The sequence below is a fragment of the Mastigoproctus giganteus genome, chromosome 3 (genome assembly GCF_048544385.1).
Source record: "Mastigoproctus giganteus isolate SK-2022 chromosome 3, ASM4854438v1, whole genome shotgun sequence".
Lineage (NCBI taxonomy): Eukaryota > Metazoa > Arthropoda > Arachnida > Uropygi > Thelyphonidae > Mastigoproctus > Mastigoproctus giganteus.
Window position 1 is genome coordinate 20,331,485 of NC_143577.1, and position 25,850 is coordinate 20,357,334.

The 25,850-nt window shown below is 36.6% G+C and overlaps 1 protein-coding gene across 1 annotated transcript in view; it reads right to left on the reverse strand.

Annotated features, from left to right (window-relative positions):
* The window catches only part of LOC150087777 (ATP-binding cassette sub-family A member 2-like), a 487,681-nt gene extending 465,159 nt beyond the window's left edge, over positions 1-22,522 (reverse strand). The window contains exon 1 of the mRNA XM_090369199.1: positions 22,019-22,522. Within this exon, the coding sequence (XP_090225325.1) occupies positions 22,019-22,084 (66 nt within the window). The 5' untranslated portion in view covers positions 22,085-22,522. The remainder of the gene's footprint in view (positions 1-22,018) is intronic.
* Between the last annotated feature and the right edge of the window lie 3,328 nt (positions 22,523-25,850).

Sequence of the window (25,850 nt, forward strand, 5' to 3'; positions counted from 1 at the left end):
CTACTGTCCAAAAACCAAGCTAACAACATTAAGCTGCTGTATTAGTCTAGAGGTGAAGGGCTCAAAACTAAAGTACTTATATTTTAGTAGGATAAACAACAACATTCTAAGATATACCACAAATAGGAATAGTATCTTTTTATGGAAATAATAAAACTACACTGGGTGATCTCTGAATTGTAACATCCCTATGAAAACTGAATGCAACCCGTTGACCATACAAGATACAAGAGTGCACAGTTAGCTGACCTATGTAGCACAGATAAAGTGTCAGTGGTTCAGTAGGTAGTAAAATTCTGAGCGTGATGGGTAAAAGGAAGGATTTATCGGACTTTAACAAAGCACAGATTGTGGGAGCTCGACTAGCTGGTGCCTCGATTTCCCAAACGGCTGAACTGGTGGGGTGTTTGAGAGCCGCCATTGCTAAAATGTACCAAGACTGGCGTCAAAATGGTCAAACAACAACCCAACAGCAAATCTGCAAGGGTCAGCAAAAGGTTGATGTTAGAGGTGAGCACTGGGTCCGACGACTCGTACAGGAGAGATGGCGCAGCACTGTTGAAGAGTTGACTACTCAATACAACATGGGCCAACCCGGAACAATATCTGGCATGACCATGCATCACACACTCGCATGTATGGGCTATACCAGCAGACGACCTCTACAGCATCCTCTCCTAACCAAAGTTCATTAGTGTAAAAGACTCACCTGGTGCAAAGAGAACACAAGTTGGACATTAGAAGACTGGAAGAAGGTGTGCTGGTCGGATGAGTCACGTTATTTACTCTACACCGTGGATGGTTGTGTACACATTTGGCATCAACAACATGAGGCTCTTCATCCATCATGCATGGTATCAAAAGTGCAGGATGGTGGAGGCAGTTGTATGGTATGGGGAATGTTTTGCTGGCAGGAATTGGACCCCTGGTGTATGTGGAACAATGTATCACTGGTCTCCACTATCTTCCAAGATATCTTCCAAGATGACAATGCACCGAGCCATCAGGCACTTGATGTGCAGGAACAGTTTGAGGAACACAGTTCTGACTTCCAGCATATCGATTGGCCTCCAGGGGTCCAATTCCTGCCAGCAAAACATTCCCCACACCATACAACTGCCTCCACCGTCCTGCACTTTTGATACCATGCATGATGGATGAAGAGCCTCATGTTGTTGATGCCAAATCTGTACACAACCAGCCACGGTGTCGGAACAAGATGTCGGAAGCATCTTGTTGAATCAATGCCATGTCAGATAGCTGCTGTACTAAGGGCAAAGGAGGACCTACGAAGTATTAGGCAGGTGGTCATAATTCAGTGATCACTCAGTGTACATCTGAGTTATGTCTTTACCAGCGTATTTTTAACCATCATGTAATTTACCTATTCTTTAATATAAAATAATAAAAAATCCAAATCTAAAGTTGAAATTTCAAATGATGAAAAATTAAAATATTTTTCCTGCCCTGCACTGCACAATAACATGCACCATGAGTGGGCAAATTTGCAAAGTGAATATAAAATCTTAGACCTAATGAGTTGCAATCAAGCTTAGTAAGCATTCACATCACAACAGATCAAGAAATTGCTAGGGTATGTAACCTGAATTGTACAGATAGTAACACAATGATGTCATATATGTAAATAGCACAGAATATAGATAGCATGATTTACAAGGCATCCTAGATCAGCGATATATCTTTAAAATTCCAATAAAAACCTTTTTACATGGTTACTATAACTATATAATGGTTATATTCTCATAAGCAATAGATGGTGTTGTTATCCAATGATTATAATTTCCATAACCACTCACTCCTTAGAATATGTGCTTCATATTGCTTTTGTTAACCATCACAATTTTTGGTTAAAAAGCAATAAAAAATGCTCTTCCATTCAAGATATGGAAGAGCATTTTTTTAATACAGAAAAACTAAAAATTCGAAATTTGCTGAAATATGCAAAAGAGAGGCTTGCTAACATACTCATAAGCATTTGGTTATGGAACAGTCTACACCCACTCTAGCACCAACACAACCCACAATAGTAGCACTGTGACTAAAGATTCATGATTCAATAATCAAGTGGGTAATTAGTACTAAAGTGATATCAAACATCTGCTTTCATTGCAGCAGTTCTCCCACTTTGAAGTGCTACACCTTGCCATTTCTTAAAATGTTCAGGTGATCTGTAAACCTTCTGTTCTGGAAAAAGCTCATAGCAGGTTCATTGTTAGAAATCTTTGTTTTTGTAGGGGTGGATGTTCAAAATGATTCCAAAATGAAGATGATTACTAAAAGAGTAATATAAACATTTCATGGGCAGAGATAGGGTCACAACTGACCTATTCAATCCCATTGCAAATCTCAAACTACTTACCAAACTGACAAAATAGACTAATATGTTATTATCAAAGTCAATAGCCAACATTCAACAAAAAGGAAGAACACTGAAATCAAAAGTGACTCTATAAATTAGTTTTACCCAATCAACCTTAGTTCTGCATATATGGGCCATAGTCCCATACACCACTAAACATCTGCAACCTAGTTTTCAAACTGGATTTTTCAGAACCATAGGGTTCCACAAGGGCTTTATTATGATATTCTGTAAGATTTTTAATGAGAGGGAGAGGTGATATTATGATCTTTGTTGTTGTTGTTGTTTTTTTTTTTTTTTAACCACACTGCTATGGATAAAGAGATAATTAAGTTGGAGAAGCCAGAGAGTGGTTGTTAATAGACACTGCTCTTTTTAGACTAATGTTATTAGTGGAGTCCCCCAAGTGTTCAATACTGGGCCCATTGTTGTTTTCTATATTAATGACAATGATGAACGTATATCAGGCTTAATGTCTAAGTTAGCATTAGTAGAAGGATATGATGCTAAAAAGCAAGCTTATACATCAGCCAAAAAAAAAACCCTTCCCATTTCACCTATCCAATTTGCTCCAGAAGTTTGTCCAGTTCTTCCTTGAATTTATTTAAGCTATCAACTTCCACAACGACAGATGGAAGTTTGTACCAGAAATCAACTATCCTCTGGCTAAAGGCAAATTTCTGCACATCTATTCTCTCTTTCCTCAATTTAAGTTTATGCCCCCTCAGGTTTGTAATCTGAGCAAGAATTCCAGCACTGAGCTTTCTCGATTCATTCAAGACCTTATACACCTCAATCAGATCACCTCAGAAGGGCCTAGTCTCAAGATGTTGCTATTGTTATTTGGTTTTTTTTAGGAGCATTAGCAACTAAGGCCATATTGCTCCGGGATATGCGGTGGTCATTCCCTCACCTTTCCGCATCCTCCGTATTTGGTGGTGACGGGCTAGAACCCCGGTCTAATAAAGAAGCGTGTGCTATGCACTGCTGCCCTTCCCACCTGGCTACGGAGGCGCCTACCAAGATGTTGCAATTTGCAGAACTCAAGCTATTCTCAGTAAAGCAACCCTTTGTTCCAACCCTCACCAATCTCTTTGCCCTTCTCTGTACTCATTCCAGCAGCTCTACATCCTTTCTAAAATGAGGCCCCAGACCTGTATGCAGTACTCAAGGTGTGGACTGACTATTGCCTTATACAAAGGATAATCACCCCCTTATCCCTGCTAGCAAAATTCCTGTATATCACTGACAAGACCCCATGAGCTGCTCTGGCAGCCAGTCTGTGCACTGCTCAGAAAACTTCATATCTGATTGCAGGTCTTTTTCATTCTTCACTACCCTGAATGTAGTCATTGCCGGATTAAGGTATGGACTAGCAGGGCTCTTGCCTGGAGCACCATTCTTTAAGGGGTGCTAAAGTTTACAAATCATGAAAAAGAAAAAAAAAAATATATATATATATATATATCCTTAGTAAAGTGGTGCCAAAAAATCTTTCTGCCTGGGGCATGAAAATATCTCGGTTCTGGTATTTCTGTGGTATTCTGTCATTAACAACCCTATCAACCTTTGTATCATCTGCAAACTTCGACATCAATTATTACTCACTGAAGGAACCTTGGCTCAGTTTCAACATGATCAAGGTCAATGCAAATGTACTTCCAATTCTGCTTCTGTCTTTTAGTGAGATTTTTTGTTGCTATTTTCACACAAATTTTGAAAATGCCCAAATGCTCTGTTAAAATGTCATGGATGGCTCAGTGACTCATATTCAGCTCACCTACCATCAGTCTCATGGTCAACCATTAGTCAAACAAACATTCAGAGCCATTATGCTTTCCACAGTTTCTGCCAAGACAGGTCTCTGTGCATGTGATTCATCTTCAGTGGCTTTACATCCATCCAAAAAGGCCTTGTGCCATTGGAAAACTTGGGCCCAAGATAAAACTTGATCTCCAAAAGTTCTTTAAACTTTTCAGTCACACTTTTGTTGAGTACAACATAAAATTTGATGGTGTAACATTGCTTGATATTCTTCCTCGCCATTTTTTGTGATACACTCAACAAATACACAGTTGCTTATTTCATAAAGACCCAACACACACTGAATGCAATGAGACATGATTACTCTCATTGTGTAGAGGGGGATCAACCTACTGATATGTAGTATGCGTGAATAGCGGGCTAAGGTAAAAAAAGCCAACATGATAACGACGAGAAACATCGGATAACTTACGCGAAAATTAGTTTCCCAACACCGGACTCGAGCGCTGCTCGCTCGGTAAACAGATGGTAGGTGTTATCAGTCTGGAGCCGAAATCGAGAAGGATATATTAATTGACAGGTAGACGTGGCAAATGATGAAATAATTGGTGGTGGGCACGACAGAGGACAAGCTACTGTGTAGTCATTGGTTGGCATTATAATGTGTATTTATGAGTAAAGAACGGTGCATAATAGTTTCGTAATGAATGGTAAACAGGTAATAGTAGCGATGAATCTTTTAAAGATGAAAGAAACTTGTAAGGAAAATAAAACATTGGTTGATTTTTTGATGAAAACTAAATTACTAAAAGTTTTGTTCTGTTCAATTTTATGTTTTTCTTTATGTTTCTTTCTCATGGAGTTCATGATTGTTTTTACTATACTGTTAAAAAGGTTTCTTTATTTTTTGTTATATTTCGTAACCTGACCTTAAATGGTAGGTTAAGAAATAACAGAAACAGTTTCCTTATATTTGTGACCTAACCTTAAACGTTAGGTTAGGAAATAATATAAGAAAAGAAAGAAAGATTCTATATATACAGGGTGATTCACTACCAGTGCAACAAACTTGCAGGAGGTGTAGGGGGCACAAAGACGAATCGGAAACACATAGCATCGCAGGGTCCGAAATATCTTCGTCATGCGGTAGAGGACGTTGAACGGGAGGTCGCATGAACAGCGATCCCGCTGGAAGTCAGCATTTGCAAACTGGTTCCTGAGGCAGTAGGATGGACGAGTATTCAAACGTTGAACTGGCCAACATGCACCTCGCGTATGGAGCTGCAGACTGTAATGGGTGCGTCGCTCTGCGCTTGTACCAGGAACGTTTCCCGCACAGGCGTGCTCCTATCAAATCATACGATTTGATAGGAGCACACGTGCGAAAATCATATGATTTTCGCACGTGTGCACAGAAGGTTACGTGAGACTGGTTGTTTCATGAGAGGTACCATGAATCGAGAGCGAACGATGAGAACGCCAGACAATGAGGAGAATGTCCTACGTCTTGCAGAAGGCAATCCGAGTACGAGTACTCGAGCGATAGGCCAACAATTGGGTATTTTCCAATCCACTGTATGGAGGATACTGTCAACAAACCAAATGAGTTCATACCATCTGCAACGCGTCCAATCATTGGAGCCTGCGGATTATCCACTCCGGAGGACTTTTGCTACTTGGTTTCTTCAACAGCAATGGTTCGCAAATGCTGACTTCCAGCAGGATCGCTGTTCACGCGACCTCCCGTTCAACGTCCTCTACCGCATGACGAAGGCATTTCGGACCCTGCAATGCTATGCGATTCCGATTCGTCTTTGTGCCCCCTACACCTCCTGCAAGTTTGTTGCACTGGTAGTGAATCACCCTGTATATAGTGAATAGCTGTTGAGATGTTGATTGACGTTATGATACGTGCATATCTGCACGAGTGTCTTTAAAAATAAAAGTACCGTAATAAAAAAAATAACATTTTGTTAATAAACAATTTATGAGCTAGTCCACATAATTCTAAAGAAAAAAGGGTTAGGTTACCCCTCCATTTCAGGAGGGGTTCAAGCTCCCATGGGATTCAAGTGGAGGTAACCTGACCTTTTTTCACCATTATGGAAAGCGTTCATTAGGGCAAGTTATCATTAGTGCTTCTGAGTGCTGCTAAAATGATACTAACCCAATGTTATCGTGTGTTGTGTTCGAGCACCAATCAGCACATCATTTGCCATGCCTACCTGTTAATCAATATATCGTTCTCGACTTTGCTACAGAGAGACTTTGTTTACCAAGCGAGCAGTGCTAGAGTGCCATATCGGGAAACCAATTTTCTGCATAAGTTATCTGACATTTCTCATCGTTCTCGTGTTGGCTTTCTTTACCTTCGCCGAATAGCGCTGTCAGGTCACATTTTACAAAATCAGTCCGATTATATATATTTTTTTGACATTCTGTGCGTGTGTGTGTGTGGTGGCCTCCGTAGTTGAGTGGTTAAAGGCAAGGGTACAAAAGTGCATGCAATTTGAGTGACCATGGTTCAAGTCTGCATGACTACTAAATACTGTATAATGTTCATATATTCTGTCTCTCTCAGGGACAAACTTACATGGTTGTCCTCAAGTATAAAAAGAAAATTTATTTATATATATATATATATATATATATATATATATATAAATAAATATATATATATATATATATATATATATATACACACACACATACATAGAGCCAATATATACAGGGTGATTATAAAATAAGTTTCCCTAATCAGGAGACTAGTGTCAAAACAGTTAGAGATAGTGCTGTGAAAATTGGTGGGTATGTCATTTAGGGTATGGAGAAGCGATTTGTAGAAGAAAAAAAAAATTGTTCAAATTTCTGCCACCAGGTGAGAAATTGGCACTGCAAACATGAGATGGAATACTTAACTTATGATTAGATTTTAATATCAGAACTTAGAAATCTACAGATATTGTTCTATGTGCTTTCCTTCACTTGAGATGACATTCTGAAAACGGAGGACTGCATGTGACACAGTTTCGCATACCATCTCACTTGGGATGTTGGCTTAATGCTTGCTTTCAAATCTACAAGCGTTTGTATGACACCATGGTAAACTGCCTTTCAGGTATCCTCCATAGCCAGAAATTACAGGGATTGAGAAATGAAGCAATCAAATCCGAATATTGAACGGAGCAGTTCTTCACTTGTCGACTAACATGGGGAGGGGCACCATCTTGCATGAACACTACAGTCTCCAAGCATTGCCTTTCTTGCAGAATGGGAATAATGTGATCTCTTAGAAGAGTGCAGTACTGTGCACTAGTTACCATACACCTTACGGGGCCAAGAGGTGTAGACTCTTCAAAAAAAAAAATAGATTATAAACTCTGCTGTGAATCCACACCATACTGTAACATATGAACTTTGTAGTGGTCTTTCATGCACAGCAGATGGATGAGAAGTTCCCCATATTTGGCAGCTTTGTGCATTTACAGTCCCATGAAGAGTGAAATGTGCCTCATCAGACCACAAGATCATTCAAGCCCACGAGCCAGAAATCATAGAGCAAAGTCTATTTGTTGTTGCTGATCACAAGACTAGTTCTTGCACTACATGAATCTTGTACAGGAACAGTGTAAAATTATTCAAAGCACTTTATGTACAGTAGATTAAGGAAGGTTCAAGTCTCTTGACACACCTCTGGCACTACTGACTGGTAGTGTTTCACATTCTGACCTGGAGGAAATTGCAACCTCCACTACCTCCATTCCGATATGTGGTCGTTCCCTGCCTGGAATTACACCTAACTCCCTGTTCGCTTCAAATTTCTTTATTAGTTTTAGAAGCGCTGCCGTCGTCAAAGGTCCTTTACACAAACCTTTAAGTTTCCGATATTCGCATAGCACTGCATCAGCGTGTTACTATTATTCTTTTAGAACAGTTTACTAAAAGAGCATGTTCCTTTTTTGTAAGAGCCATAATGGTTATTGACAGTGGCATTGGTCTTTCTGCTTTTATTTAACAGGATGTCATTTGCATAAGCAGTGTGTTTTGAAGTAAATGACAACTTTTACATATGGCACCGTTTTCCCCTGGTGGCGGAAATTTAAACTAATTTTTTTTCTTCTACAAATCACTTATTCATACCCTAAATGACATACCCACCGATTTTCAGTGCTAACTCTTAACTGCTTTGACACTAGGGTCTCCAATAGGGAAACTTATTTTGTAGCCACCTGGTACATCCCATTATGATATATGTCCTCTATTTTGTAGTTTAATGCTGCCACATGTCACTGTGGAACTGCATACAATGGGACCAGTGGCAGCTCATGACTCTGATGTTTAGGGGTGCGCCATCTTAAAGTTACATTAAATTGCCTTGGTTATAAGACATATAGATACACAGTGTTAATAAAAGCAAGTTAAAAATAATACAAAACATTAACTAGACATTTACCATTAACAGACTTGAACTTTTATTTAAAAACAAAATCCATTCTTCAGTTTTTATTTGTTATGTTGTTATTTGATTTTTAGGAGCATTAGCAACTAAGGCCATATTACTCCGGGGGATATGTGGTGGTCATTCCCTGGCCTTTCCGCATCCACCATATTTGGTGGTCACGGGCTCGAACCACAGTCTAATCAAGGAGCGTGTGCTACGCACTGCTGCTCCTGCCCACCTGGCTACAGAGGCGCCAGTTTTTATTTGTTGAAAATAAAATAGATTAATAACTTTTTCATTCAAGTTTGGTGCACTGTTGACCAAGCTTTTCTCTACTGAAAGCACTGCTTGAGCATTTAGCCTTTCCTGATTCATAGCCCCTTAAAAATGTTTTTATTCGTTTTAATGTTGAATGGCAGTGTTCAGGCTCTGAAGTAGTCATTGGAATGGTCAAAAGAACTTTTATGAGTTTTGTAAATTCACCAAGAACTTCAGCTAGATTATTTTCTGAGATAAATTTCAGCAAGTCAGTTAATTTGCAATAATTGTGTAGATCATGTCTGCTATAGAACCTTGTAATTCCGTAAGAAGTTTTTCTCTTTCAATCATGGGATATGCCTCAGTAGTCTCCCATGGGCATTTTCGTACAAAAAATAACAAAGTTCTCCTTGTTAAACAATTTAGCTGCAATTAATTGCTTTGTAAAAGAATATCTCTCACCTATGTCAACGCTTATATAGATAAAATATGGATATACTGAGTACAAGAACAATAAAAAAAATACTAGATTTTAACTCTAACCACTATTAAAATTATTGAGCAGGTCAAATTCCTCAAAAATCAAGCACACCAAAAGATCAGAAAAGGGGGAAAGGAAAAGAAAGCATAGCTCTGTTAAATGATATACAAATGTGGGTTCACCTTAAATAAATTTCTTGAACTTGAGGCAAACAGCCACGATAGACAACTCAGAAGTAATCTATGAGACCCGTAAGCAAATCCATAGTGCTCTGTAAAATACCCAAACTATGACCTTGAACAGATTAATTTCCTTTAAAGAGAGTCCAAGGGTCATAAGTTAATGCAATGGATTAGTAAATAGTAAAGATAGGAGTGCTAGAGAAATTTTGGCAGGTGAAACTTTTGGTAAAAGTAACCATTTCAGCCTTGAGATGACACAGACAGAAAATTGCCGCACTGGGTATTGCTCCAGGAGACTCAAATAATCTTCCATATCTATCTCTCTCTCTTCTTTTTTTTGGAAGTATTCAACTTAAAGAATAACTTTTTCATTAGATGGATCAGCATCCATAAATGAGGGGTTGCTAGGTGGTTGTTTGTTAGTTGGTCTGGGAAGCAAAAACAATATGGAAGGTAAAATAAGTTGAGAGAATAACCGGCGTTCGGCTGTGATACATACTAGTTGAAATAAGCACTGTGCATCACTAAAGCAAGACAAGCAAAATAGGTATGGAATGAATAGTCGTGTGGATATGATATATAGTGAGAAACAGCAAGTGTAACCCTAAAATGTTGGAAAGCCAGCTTCAAAAACCAGAAACCACAGATAACCAACTACTGAGAAATTGGCACCAGCCCCAATAAGTCTACCATACAGGTCAAGATAATAGATAAGTTTGTGCAATCAACTTCACAGGAAACCGTTAATACAGAACTTTATCTGAACTCCACCCCCTTCCACAGTACCAAATTGACTGACAAGGATTTCCTCATTCCAAGACTAGGCAAACAAGAAATTCTGTCCTTCTATGGAATATATTATGTATAGAATGGCTTCCTTAGCTACCAAGACAGAGAGAGTGACATGTTTAATTTTTATCTATGATAGTAATCAACTTAGTAAGGTGAAATTTTTGAAAATTATACTTCAGAACTTTACATCTCCCCGCCTCCAACAATGTCACAATTTTGTGCTTGCATGATGAATACATACAAACATACACATCTACGAGGAATGGTAAAAAAGTGTATATCCTACGTCTTAATGAGTAATAATAATGAAGAGCAAATGCTGTAATAATATGGTGGTAATAGCTAGGGTTGATAAACACTGTTACCATATAAGATTAGCCTTTCCAGTGGTAATCTAGATGGAATAAATAACCATTAGATTGAGTTGCTGAGTATGGTAACAGTCAGTGACGGATTTAGCATTTGAGAGGCCCCAGGCGCAATTCAATTTTGAGGCCCCCTCTAAATATTTTCGGTACCACTACAGTGTGCATTCTACATGCACATTTTTACTATTGCATGCACTCTAGATTTGGTGTTGCGGTTTTAATCATTTTGGTTGCGCAATTCTTTCATACATATTTTAACTAATGTTTAAATGAAAAAATGACAACTACCAACCCTCCCAAATCTAACATTAATACATAAAATTAATATATAAAATCTAGCATTAATGATAATACGTATTCTACTTCAGATTCACTTAGTTTGCATATATATTTCATTATAATATGTGGGGATATTCACATTTCATATAATATGTGGAGATATTCACATTTATTCAGTAACGTTAATAAAGATGGGTGTAAAAATTTTAAATGAAACAATTTTTTTTTTTTTTTTTTTTTTTGAGACCTGAGATCCCCTCGATTTAAGAGGCCCCATGCACGCGCCTTGTGCGCCTGTGCGGAAATCCGCCACTGGTAACAGTGTTTATATATAAGAAAACTTATAAACATCAGCAAGTTTATATATATGTACATAAGCTTGTTTGTTTTAATTTCAAAAAAGCAAATTCCCTTTCCTTTACGGGCAATAGTTATAATCTTTAAGTAGATCCCACATCAATACACTGTAATCGCTGTCACGTAGTGGTTCCTTTATATGAGATTCCTAATGCATAAAAAGTCACTACTGATAATCAGATCAAATATTGCTTTCTCTCATTGCCTCTCTAACATGCTGGTGTAGAAAACATTCATCCAATAAATCTACAAAAATCTTGCTACTGTGTGAACAACCAACCGACATGATACAGTAAATATCTGGAAAGTTAAAATCCCCATTATAAGACAATCTGATTTACTGACCCACTCTGTCTATGTTATTATTATTAGCCATATGATGCAAGGAAGTCTGATGCTTATGTTGCACCCTGAGAGAGAGAGAGAGAGAGAGAGAGAGAGAGAGAGAGAGAGAGAGAGAGAGTAGAAGGGAATCACCAAGAAAGATGTGAGCCACTGGGGTTATAGTTATTATTCTCATCACAGTCATTTGGACTATAACACACTCCTACTCTCATTTTTGTTTTCTCTCTGCTCACTTCACACCTAACTGACTTAACAGTGCACTGACCACACATATCAACTGGGTACTACCATAGATTTTATATGCTTCTTAACCAAGATCATAACACCCATATTATCTGCCTTTTTATATACATTATACTCGCATATTCAAATTCCACATCCATAACTTATGTATGAGTGGCACATCTCTAACATCCCTTTGATGACCTACCAGCATTTCAAATTCATCAAATTTATTTACTACATTCTAGCATTAGTGTACATGTAAGTAAACACCTGTTTTTGCTCTTAGTAAGTAACCCTAACAAAAATTTGTATGTCCTACAAGGATTCCCCCCCCCCAGATGATCTTGTAATCCCTGATATCTTGCTTTACAGGCTGCTGTATGTCCCAAAAGAAGTAATGAAAGAATCTCTTTTGCTTCTGCCTCTAACTGCTGCTAATGTATTAATCAGTATATTCCCCCCCAAGCAAGCAGTTTTCCAACCCACCTAACATTGCCCTGATAGCATCAGCAAATATTCTTGCACCCTTTCTAGTTAAGCACATCCCACCCCTGTAAAAACAGTCAATCTTGTTAACAAGCACAGACCATACTGAGAAAAACTATCTCACAAGCCTTGCACAGAGTCTTTTCAGGGGCAAACTGAGTGACGATATTCCACAACTGTCACTGGATAGCACTCAAGGAAAAGAAAAACTATGTATAAATATAGTGCAAATGCATCAGGAATACATAGCTATATCTGAATAAATCAGATTATTAATAAACCGGCATCGTTTTAAGTTATATCTCATATTGTGAATACCTTCACAACGAGTTGCCATGATATTGCACTACTTCGAATAAGTAACGCTTCACCTAAGGAGAAGACTAATGTTACTTATTCTCAGATGGATACCACCACCCAGACGGCACCGTTTCAGGGCTATTTGGCCCTTCTCCTATTTGGCCCTTCTATTAATAAAACGATGCCGTTTTATTAATAATCTGATTTATTCAGATATAGCTATGTATTCCTGATGCATTTGCACTATATTTATACATAGTCTAGACTCCTTCATAGCTTGAGGCTTATGCCCTAAACGCTTGAGAGAGGAAAAGAAAAAATAATTATGAGACATTTTGGTGAATAAATCTAATAATTCTCACTTGGCATATATCAAAAAAATGCATAAAGGCTATGAGGTATGTAAAAGAGGCCAAAGAAAAGTCTTGGAGAAGATTTTTGGAAATACATGGAAAAGAAGCATTGTATCAGGAAAGTAGAAAAATGTTTTGGTATTTAGTTAAAAATCTCAGAACAGGTGAAAAAATAATGACTAAGGTAAAAAAAATATTAAAGGAAAAGTTAAAACAGAAGAGAAGGATATTTTAGAAGTATGGATTAAATACTTTGATGATTTATTAAACAAAGGAAGTCAAGACATAACAAAAGAAGAAGATAACATTAAAATGTGACAAATTTTGGATAATATCTCTAAAACTGAGGTAAAAAAAAAAAAATGCCATGGAAAGCATGAAAAATTAGGTTGAAATGAAAAGTATGTGTATAGGTATATATACATAGGTATATGAAGCATGAAAAGTTAGGTTGAAATGAAATTAGACCTGAAATTCTGAAAGCTGGAGTAAAAACAGTATCATGACGGATACATCACATTGTCTGTCTAGCTGTTTTTGGAAGGACTAATCTTAAAATACAGCCACATTTTGGGCCCACAGTGGATACCAGGCTCAAATATTCACACAAAGACAAATTATAGAAAAGTCACAGGAATATAAGAGGCTGTATTTAAGATTTGTTGATGTAGAAAATTCTTATGATAAATATGTTCTTTCAAAATTTAGAAAATGTGTAATTTGAACTAAGGGCTAAAGAAGGCATTGAAAAATTGGCAAACTTGGAGTGATGCAGGGTTACAGCTTACAGCCACTTCTTTTTATAATTTTCTTGGCTCAACTAGTAAAAGAATGCAAGTTGCTAACAAAGTTTATTGGGAAATGTAAAAACTGGTTGCTAGTATAGTGGTCAAACACAGGGGTACCATTAGTATACAAGTAAGTGTTTCAGCTGACTGTGCTTCAAGCCTACTGACTGCTAAATACAGTGGTACTCTCTCTCTCTCTCTCTGTGTCTCTGTCTGTCTGTCTGCCTGCTTTTCATAACATTAAAAACAGATGTTATGAAAAGCAGGACAGAGACAAGGAAATTTTAGATTGTAGACTAAAAACCAAAAATTGGAACAAGTTAGTATTTGTTATCTAGAAACAGTCTTTTAATGCAGCTGAAAGATTAAACATTGAAATAAACAATAGAATTAGTAAAGCAAAGAACTGTAGAAGCCAGTTAAAAAAATTTATTTGGAGCAAAAGAGAAATTAGCCAAATGATAAAATTAGCTATTGTCAGAGTTCTTAAGCCTATTTTAACCTATGGAGAAAACATTAACTGAATAAAAACTAGAACCTTCAGAAGTGAGAGTTTTAATAAAAATAAATGGAATTAACAGATGAAAGTAATGGCAAGACCATGTTATAAATGACAAAATAAAAAAACAGGATAACAAATATCCAAATCAAAGGTAACTTAAAGCAGAACTAAGATAGCATGGGCATGTAGAAAGGAAGCAAAAAGGGATATCCTTCTTCCATCTGCTTATTCAAAGCAAAAACGACCAGAGACAGACTACGAAAAGGTGGAGATGAAAAAGTGAATTAATGGCATCAAGCAAATGTTAACTATTTGTGCAGATATGTTCATGTTAACATCCTCTTGTTGGTTAATCTACAACTCATATTTTTAGGCCAATAAATTTCAATATATAAATAAATATCTACTTTAAAAAATGAATATATCTGTATGCATTTTTTTTTTAATAAATAAATATATAGACACACACACACTAAACAATAATGAAATATATATTATCATAATATAAATAAAGACAAATACAGGGTATCTCAAAAATATTGGTACAAACGTTTAGGGGAGGTAGGTAACATCTAAAGGAATGTGAATCGCATAGGAACCCATAACCGGAAACGTCACGGGAAAGTAGTAGCAAAGGCACAAGAAGCAGAAATGACACAAGACAGTAATTAGTGGCAAACATTTATTTAAACATTTATTTTAATATTAACAATGGAGTACGAGATGGATGCATTTCATGATGTTACAACAGATGCTCGAAGGTTCCACCATGAGACGCGATGCATGCATCACACCGACACAGCATGGGTTGCCGGACACGGTTGAACACACCTGGAGTTTCTTTGACAGTAGCAGCAGCGCAGAGGAGTCCCGCCACGAGATCCATTTCCGTCTCCACAGGCGATTCATACACGATAGATTTGAGGGCCCCCCACAGAAAGAAATCAAGGCTCAATAAATCAGGTGAGCATGGGGGGGCCAGGCAATGGGTCCACCACGGCCAATCCATCGACGTCCAAAACGCCTGTTCAAATGGTCACGAACACACCTTCCATAATGGGCAGGCGCCCTGTCATACTGAAACCAAATGTTGCGTCTCACATTTACTGGAGCATCGTCAAGTAACCTTGGTAGAACTTGTTCAAGAAAGATCCGATATTTAGCAGAGTTCATGCGGGATGGTAACAGGTATGGGCCGACTAAGCAGTCACTGACCATACCTACCTACACATTTATTGCGAAGCGATGTTGTGCCACATTGGAGCACACACACCGTGTGGGTTGTTTGTTTGTTATTTGATTTTTAGGAGCATTAGCAACTAAGGCCATATTGCTTCAGGAATATACAGTGGTCATTCCCTGACCTTTCCACATCCTCCATATTTGGTGGTGACGGGCTCGAACCCCGGTGTAATCAAGAAGCGTGTGCTACGCACTGCTGCTCCTTCCCACCTGGCTACGGAGGCGCGCTCGTGTGGGTTGTCGTGAGCCCACACATGAGCATTGTGCTGATTGAATAAGCCTTCCCGAGTGAAATAAGTCTCATCCGTGAACAAAACATAGGCTGGAAAATTCAAGTCTTGAACACTTTCTTGGAGAAACCACTGCACAAAAGCCACATGTGTTGGAAGATCTTGGGGGAGCAGTAACTGAACCCTTTGCAGATGAAAGGAGTGTAAAGAATCGTTCTGCCAGATACGCTGTACACTGCAATGAGACACTCCTAAGGCAGAGGCAACGGTACGTGTGCTGGTAGTAGGATTATTCTGGATGGCATTCAACACACTTTCTTCCATGGCGGGAGTTCGCGTTGAACGTGGTCTGCCCGCACTACTCCTGTTACCTCTAAATGACCCATAATCATACAAATTTTGATGCACACGCACAAACAAACGGTGGTCCAGTACATGTCTGTCTGGAAGCGTTCTCCATAAATTCATTGAGCAGCTCGTCCATTTCCCTCTGCTAATCCATACACTAGGTGCATGTCTGCCAGTTCACAGTTCGTATATCAATGCATACTCTTCGTGCGGCGACTACTGCTTGAATGAGTAAACCTGAAATTTTCCCTCTCGCGAACTGATGAACAGCGCCATGTACCAACTTACGGTGATGTTTCCAGTTATGGGTTCCTATGCGATTCACATTCCTTTAGATGTTACCTACCTCCCCTAAACGTTTGTACCAATATTTTTGAGACACCCTGTATATATGTATATTTGTGTGTGAAGGGGAGGGGTATATACGCATTTTAAAATAAATATGCTACATATTTCTGTTGAAGATAAAAAAACAAAAAATTAGAGGAGATATATTAACATTTCATCAAAGGATAACAAATGATACCTTCTTCTTAAATCTACAAAGTATTCAGAAGTAAAAAGTGGAAATTTTTAGATTCAAAAGGTTACTACAATGCTGATAATCATGATAATGAAATATTACATTTACTGCAGCAGTCACATTCCCTAAACATAAGTAGCTTATCAAATAATGCTTATTATATCCTAATTTTTACTTTTATTACATAAGAGAATATTTAGTTTATACTTGTTAAAAATGTGCTTTATATATAATTATTATATCTAAATGTGTAATTATTATTAAATAATTACAGATTTTAAATAATAAATAATTATGCCTACAAAATATTCACATTTTTTTAACATGCAGGCCCAAACATTATACCTAGGAGTTGTGATACTTATTTATTTACAAATGCACCTCACTGACAAATATTCTGACTGTATAACACATGCATTAATAATTGAACACTTCTTGTTTTTTTTGTTTGTGAAGAAAAAAAAAATAAACTAAAATAAACATGCTTTTTCAGCAAAAATCCCACTTTAAATATTTTTATTGAAAGTGAGTGATATCTGTTAAATTAATAGTATCCTTTCTATCAGTTTCACATTCTGATACATGACTGAGTGAAACAATTTTTATTTTTCTTAGAGAATTCAGGGAATTCGTCAGTATGCCTGATAAGAAAAAAACTGTTCAAAAAAACTAAATTAAAAGATAAATGTACATATAATAAACAAAAACTGAACATGTGTCGAGCAGATTATATAATTGTGAGAATTCCTGTCTGTTGAAATAATTGTTTTCCTTCATTTTTATTTGAATATTTGTTAATTTTATTGATAATAATATATATAATACATATCAAAAATAAATAATATTTACAAAATATAACAAAGCTATATTTTATAAATATTTAAATATTTTTTCTCTTTTGGATAGGGGTGGATGGAAATATTTGTCCTGATGTGTCATTTGCACTTGGGGTGGATGGTATATATCCAATTAAAGTGAAAAAGGCAGCAGATGAGTGCATCCAACCATTAGTAATGTTAATGATATCATCATTAGATTCAGAGATTATTCCTTTGGTCTGGATAAGTGTCAGTGTCTCCCCAATCCATAAGAGAAAAGCTAAAGAAGTGATGGCCAATTACAGAACAGTGAGTTTGACTTCTGTGGTGGGTAAGATTATAGAATCTGTGGTTAAAGACATGATTCTGGACCACTTCAGTAAGAAGAATAGCATCATAAATAGGACTCATTAAGGTTATAAAGCAGGTTAGATGTGAAAAATAACTTTCACATATATCTGGATTTTACTAATGCTTTCGATACAGTTTCTTATGAGAGGTTATTGTATAAATTAAAGCAGATCAGGATAAGAAGGAATGTCTATTAGTGGTTCAGAAGTTGGTTGAAGAACAGGTGACAGAGGGTGGTCATAAATAGGTATTCTTCAGAGTGGACTAGAGAAGTAAGTGTAGTTCTCCAAGGGTCAGTGCTTGGACCTCTTGTTTATTATCTTCTTATATGATACTGATGAGGGGAATACAGGGGAAACTATCACAGTTTGATGATGACTTAAAGGTTAGGAAGTAGGGTAACAATCAGAAGCAGGCCATGCAACATCAAAAGGACTTGGACTGGCTGACAGCAAGTATGGTCTGAAAAAGGCAGCTAAAGTTTAATGCTACCAAGTGCAAAGTACTGCATTTGAGAAAAAAAAAATGCAGGAGCAGTTTACAGATTAGAGGAATTAAAGGATTTTTGAGATTAGAAAAATTTAAAGATTACAAAGAGAAAGAAATAAAGTTCAACATATGGTGTAAGCAGGCAACAAAAAGACACTGTGTTCAATCTAAAACAAGCTTAAATATAATCACTCACAAAAGAACTTAAATACAAGGCTTATCAACCCATGTTGCTACAAAGTTTGAATGATCAAGATCCATATAGAAAATTCTAATTTGCCCAGCAGTTCTTGGCCATGAGTGTTACAAACCCAGATATCACTGATAATATTTTATGGATTGATGAAGTCATATTTAAACTAAATGAAACTGTCAATTGCCACAATTCTGTTAATTACAGAATTGCCTCTTAACAACTCCCATTTATTCTTTAAAGCAGATTTAAATGCTCCTAGCTTGACAGTCTCAGCTGGAACAGGTGTTCTCAGACCTTTCTGGAAACTGTAACAAAAGAAAGCTACCTAAGAAACAAAAACTGCTACAAAACAAAATCACTCCCTTAATGAAATCAAAATCAATTTTCAGTATTGCTTTTTTATGCAGGATGCAGCACCAGCTGACTACACAAAAACTGTCTACAAATTCTTAGATGAAAAATTCCCAAACCAATGAATCAAATAGCAGGATTCCATTGAATGGCCACTATGCCCAGTGGCTTTAACACCCAGTAATTACTTTTTGTAAGGATTCTCAAAGGCTAATGTATTTAGTAAAAAGCACAGGTATGGAGTTCATCAGTCAATAGTTCAGAATTTGAGAACATTTTTAAGGAAATGTGCCTTGCTATGTGCCACTCTGTGCCTAAAAGACTAAAATTTCATAAAGACCAAAATGGCAAACCTATTGAACAGACATTGATGTAAAAAGTTTTTGTAAATTTTTATTTTTTAAATTTTATGTATATCCTTTCTGTTGTGCTAGCATTAATTAAAATAAACATATAACAAAGATTCAGGGCAAAAAACCTCAGACTGTGGAAAAATTTATACATATAAGTTGGTGCAAATGCATCATGTCTATATGCAGTAAATTAACAGAAGTTATTATAGTGGCATTGTTTCATTACATCTCATATTGTGAATGCCTTCACAACTAGTTGCCTATTCAGTTGTACTTCAAATAAGTAATGCTTCCCCAATAGAGAAGAGTATTGTTACTTATTCTCAGTGGATACCACCACCCAGGCAGTCATTTCAGACTATTTGGCCCTTTATTGGTGGGTGGGTAGATATCCTGATTGTATAACACAGGATATCTACGTTATACGAGCAGTTTTGGAGGCACCACTGCCAAAATCTCTCTCAGTCTTCTAGATTCCATTCAAAAGGGACAGTTAGGTTAATTAAAGACTCGTGTCTAACAAAGTCTTTCCACTCTCTGTCTCATAGACATTCTGTTTCTGCTGCATGCCTTTTCTATAGATACTTCCATGTGCACTGTTCTTCTGAATTGGCTTCTATAATTCCCACTCTCTCTTCAAAACAGCCCAAACAGGTGCCACAACCAATCAGCTCCTTTTACTATCCAACTTCAAGCTCACAGAACTAACTTTTCTTCTTCCTCATTTATTCCTTCAACTTCCATTTTCTGGAACAACCTCCCTTCATACATATTTCTTGAAAATTATAATCTACAGAAATTCAAGTCTAATGTCAACAAGTATCTTCTTTCAATTTCTCAACTTTCAATCCATGCATGGTACTAAGTACTATGCATGGATTGTACTATGCATAAGTAACTCTCGTGTTTGGGGTTTTCACAAAAATAAAAAAAAAAGTACAGCATTTAATTTTTCATATTTGAGCACAATACAAGAAAATTTACTGCAAGATGCAAAAGTTTATTAAAATAAATTAATCGTTTGTTTGTTTGTTATTTGGTTTTTAGGAGCATTAGCAACTAAGGCCATATTGCTCCGGGATATGCGGTGGTCATTCCCTGACCTTTCCGCATCCTCCGTATTTGGTGGTGATGGGCTCGAACCCCGGTCTAATCAAGAAGCGTGTGCTATGCACTGCTGCTCCTTCCCACCTGGCTACGGAGGCGCCTAATAAATTAATCACACATTAATGAAGTGGAAAGGGGAAAATAATATTTTTTTATTAGTAGTAGTAGATTAATACACAGCATTTTTCATAGTTCAATAAACCAATGAAAGTTTCATATATAAATGAGCACCATTAATCCCTTCAAAAGATCTGAGTGTTATGAAATTCAGACACACACACACCAATTCCATAAAATATTTCATTCTGTAAGATATATTATTTTATAAATAAAATGCTTTATATGAAGAAGCTAATTCCTGTACCCATTTTTCCCCTACTAAATTTTATATAATCTGAATTATTTAAATGTCATGTTTAACTGAATATTTCACCAATTTATCATACACTAGCAAAGTACTATTTTATTAAGTATTTCGCATTTCGCTATTTTTATATTTAGTCTATTATCACTGGTACTATAAGAATTCTATAACTTTATACTTATTTTATCAAGTTTAAAAAAAAAAAACTTTTTTTTTAATATGGATATGCATATTTAAAATGCAAGTAAAAAATCTATATTATTATAAACAAATGTTCCTAACATATAGATGGTACAGAATCAAATTGAACCAGTCAGAGGGGGGGGAGACAAATTACCACTGACACAAAAAAATGAGAATCTTATCTAACTGGAGGAAATTACATTTGATAATACTTTAGTGTCATTGTCATGAAGGAGTCCTGATATCAGTATCTCAATAAGCATTACAGGTAATGTTCACAGATATAAATGAAACATAATACTCACTGAATATCACAAGATAATGATTCAAATATTGTAATTGTTTTCCTTAAACTATCAAAAGATAACTATTTGATAGTACTGATATCAGGAATTAGAAATGTGTTATTTTGTAATTAAAGAAATAAAAAGTTGCTACTCTTCTCAGTGCACCACTCTGAATTGTGATGACCCCCCCCCCCGCACTAACAAATTAATATCTAATCCAATACCAAAAGAGGTTTGTGTACCCCTGTATTAAAAATATTGATCCAGAATATGCAGAAATCCTATTTTTTTTAATCACATTTAAAATCTACTGTACAGAGATAATATTAATGGCTTTTCTGTTAAGGAAATCTATGATTTCCGTCTAGAATAAAAGGAAATCCCATCAATCAACGGACCGCACTACATGGAAGTCTATGAATTTCATAGACTTGCATGAAAATCACCTGCATTCGCTATATTTAAACATGTAAGGCATGAGGAGTTGAAAAAAAATAATGTTACATGTAAGTGCAAATAAGTAGTTACCACTAAACTAACATGAGTATAATGTTGCAGTTTCGAATTATGGTCCTGTTTTGGTTATTTTAAAGTATTTTGTTATGTTCTTTGGCACTAAATAAGAAAAAAAAATATTAAACGGAAAAAAAACACAAATAAATATAAATGTACATAGTAAACAAAACTTGTAGCGCAGAATTTAGTATCGTTAATACTGTGACAGCAAAACACTATCTGATTGTGTTTTATGAAAACATTTCAAGTAACTTCTATTGTTGGGCGGAAATGATTGAAAATTTATGACATTTACAAATACAGCCGAAATTATTATTAAATAAATTTTTAGAAACACAAAAAAAGTTCAAAACACTTACAGGTTTTCTTTTTTTCAGTGTCAAATTTTTCCATAACAAAAGCTTCAGTTGCAGCCAAAACCCCATCGTTGCAGGTAACTTTACGGGACACACCAAGTTAAAAGAATTTAATTTCTCTTCCAGACAGCTAGTTCTTTTAAAAAATCTATCCTGTGATCTGTCTTTGGCTCTTAAGCAAAATAAAATGTATATATTTCCCGTCAATAGCAATAACGGTTTGTTCTAACATGAGTATGTTATTAATCCGGAAAACATCTCACTAGTTTGTCTTAAGCATGCTCTCCCTGACAATCAGCTGGCCACAGACAGCACACCCAGGATGCCCAAAGCCAGTAGATAGTGATAATCAATTGCACACATACCAACAAAGTGTGTATAAAACGACAGGTAATAAACTAAACGAAGTCTTTCATATAAGGATAACATGATACCGAAGTTCTTAGCTTCATGTTCCAGTCTGCAAAGCAAATCGTGGTTGCAAAAATCTTCCTAGAACAGACCAACCAAACAATACAAGCGCACACAACATCTGCGCTGCTTCAGTCATATCAAACAAACGCAGTGCCGCTTTTCCAATGTAAACATCCGCTATTTCTTCTACCAGATGGCGCTATAAAACAACATTTTATTATCCAATTATCTAAAAAGCAAATACTGTACTGTACATGTATACATTTTCATCATGTACTTTATCGGCAAATACGTTATGATCATATACTTTATTATTCTATTATTAATTACACTGCATAAAGATAAAATGTGAAATTATTATACATATCTGTAAAGATATAACTAGAACAATCACTCATTGACAGGGGGTGCAAGGAGGAAGTATTCGTAATATCAGGATTCATTGTATTAGTCAAAAAAGCCAAAAAAAAGAAAGAAAAATATGCAAATTCAGTGTTAACTTTTAAAAGAGGAGTATTTTTTAAAAAAATCGGTCTGCGAGAGTAGCAACGCTACTCTCCAAACCAAATCCATGTATCCTGCAGTCCTACGGTAATTCCAGGACTAAAATTGGAATAAGTTTGCTCTTTAAATAATCTCAGAACGCTCCAGATTTAAATTTTCAAATGTTAAAATGGTCATGTGAAAGTTTTCTTCATACGAAGTTTTTAGAACAGAACTAGTGTACCGCGAAGTTGTCCAAGATGTCCATGTGTACTCAGCAATGATGGTTTTTGACATTACAACCAATAGTTCCAGTCCAAACCACAACAAGCAGCCTCGCACCTGTGCTTCCCTGCCGCAAATGATGTTCGCTACATAATGCCTGGTGAACATTATCTACCATAACAGTTTATTAGGTACCATTAAAAACGACGTCTAGGGTTCTTTGTTTTTATGGAGAGCATGTGGGCATCAGCTCTGTCAAGAAATCCATGCATTTGACTCCTCATAGACAATAGGCAAACTTTCTCAATATTCTGTGGATATCTGGATCTAATGTATCGTTTTCTAAGGACATTGCATCGCTTTCACCACTTTCTTCAGTGATTGGCAATTCCTATTCAGCAATATTTTTCTCTTGGCTGACTTTGCAAAATTCAAATGTGTGAGTGCTTCATGCCATTGCAAATTGATAATTTGATAACCTATTCAGAGTCTTTGAAAATTCCTAAGTCATTCTGCTTGTTTGTGAAATTTCTGCTACTCCATGCACCCTTTTATACCTGTTCCACTTTACATAAAATTTGTTTGCACTGTTCATTATATTCGGTGAGAGGGAGTATCCAAATATTTCGGTTAGGTAATTTAGGTTAATCGTCATTAAAATTTCCCCATATAGAAAGAATGTATTGATTTGATTAAAAATTTGCATGTATGACTGAGACATAAAAAGGTAAGGTAAACTGCAGCCATTATCAACTCACTGCAGGATGGACGCCTCCTCAACAATTCATGCTGAGGGAAATGGACCATGATCTGCCACTCTGTTGCAGTGCGGGTTGGCAGATCGACTATATTTAGCAGTCAGGGGCTTGAACCCCGGTCTACTCAATGAGCGTGTGCTACTGCACTCCCGCTCTGGACCAAATACGAAGCTTTAAATAAGTATTTTTATGTCCACTAAATATGCGCCTCCATTCCCATTTTAAAATTCCCCTAGCTATAAACTGAGTGGCTACTTTATTATGTACACCTACCCTTTTCGTGAAATGAGTACTCCTTCAATAAAAACATTATATGCTCATACCATGAGGTGCAGAAATGTAGGAAGACACCCAGATGGTCACTGTCCAGCTAATCTTTGAATTTACTCAAGCTGTCAGCCTCGGCTACCCACAGAGGTAACTTATTCCAGTAATTAAAAACTCGCTGGCTATAAAAAAAGAAGATTCCTACAATTCAGTCTAAATTTCTTTCCCTATAATTTCAATTTAAGTCTCCTACTAGTTCTGAATTATTCATAACAATGGCAATTTTCCTTTCATTCATTTCACTGTCCCCTCTCAGAACCCTCTGTTCCTCAATGAAGTCCTGAGCTTCAAGGTACCTGGCCAGATCCATGGTGCCCTCACTTCTAATGTTAGAACAATGTGAAGAGTAATCATTAATCACAACGCTTTCAGCCATCCTGTGATCCATCTTAGAATTTTACCCCGATCCCAATGCATCCCGGCTTATACAGTGACCTCTAATAACTGACTGAGTAAAATGCTCTGCTAAAATCCAAATAAACAATGTTTATTTCCTACATCTAGCTTAATTGTGATGAGTAATTGTGTCAAAAACAGTTCCTTCTTAATCTCATTTCTATTAGACTAAGGCGCATTTAGGGCTAGAGCCTCAAGCTGCAAACAAATTTGGACTATGTATATAAAGTGCTTTAGCATCATAATACATAATAGCATCATAATAACCTAATAACCTTTAGCATCATAATAACCTAAAACGATGCCGCCTTAAAAATTTTCTGTTTATTCAGAAATGGCTGTGTATTATGATGCTAAAGCACTTTATATACATAGTCCAAATTTGTTCGCAGCTTGAGGCTCTAGCCCTAAATGCGCCTTAGTCTAAATACATCATACACCATCAGGCATCTCTCATATTGTGGAGTTATACTTCATAACTGTTTTTGCCATCATTGCATCACTTGGGTACCTACCCACTCACCGAAGAAGGGTCAAATAGCCCTGAAACGGTGCCGTCTGGGTGGTGGTACCTATCTGAGAATAAGTAACATTAGTCTTCTCCTTAGGTGAAGCGTTACTTATTCGAAGTAGTGCAATATCATGGCAGCTCGTTGTGAAGGTATTCACAATATGAGATATAACTCATTTCTATGTAAATATATTTGTATTGCACTCTTTATCATCGCCTCCATGGTTTTCCCTACCACTAATGACACATTCACTGGTCTACACTTACCCACTTCACCCTTAGAACCACTATTATGTACTGCAAATGCACTGGTACTTCTTCAATCGAAATGAATCTCAATGAATTCAATGATGCCCTCATAATTAATCTTTGTCATTCAATGTACACATTGGACCTGTTGATACAAGTGCAGCAACATTTTTTTGCCACAAGTTATCTAGAAATTGAGTCCAAACTCGTACATCCCTTTACAGTTACAGCGTGTCCATGTGCAAATGAGTTTTTCCTACAGGATAAGGCACCAAAAAGCCCCAGAATTGTTGAGAAGTGGTTCCAGGAACATCAGAGTGAAGTCAGCCTATTGCCATGATCCTCGTAGTCACAGATTTCAATCAAATTAAGCACTTGAAGGATAAGATGGAACGAGCTCTTCAGAGTAGAGATAGACAAAAGTCTAATTTGGAAAGACTTTGAGAGGCAATTGAGTTAACATGGTCCAGCA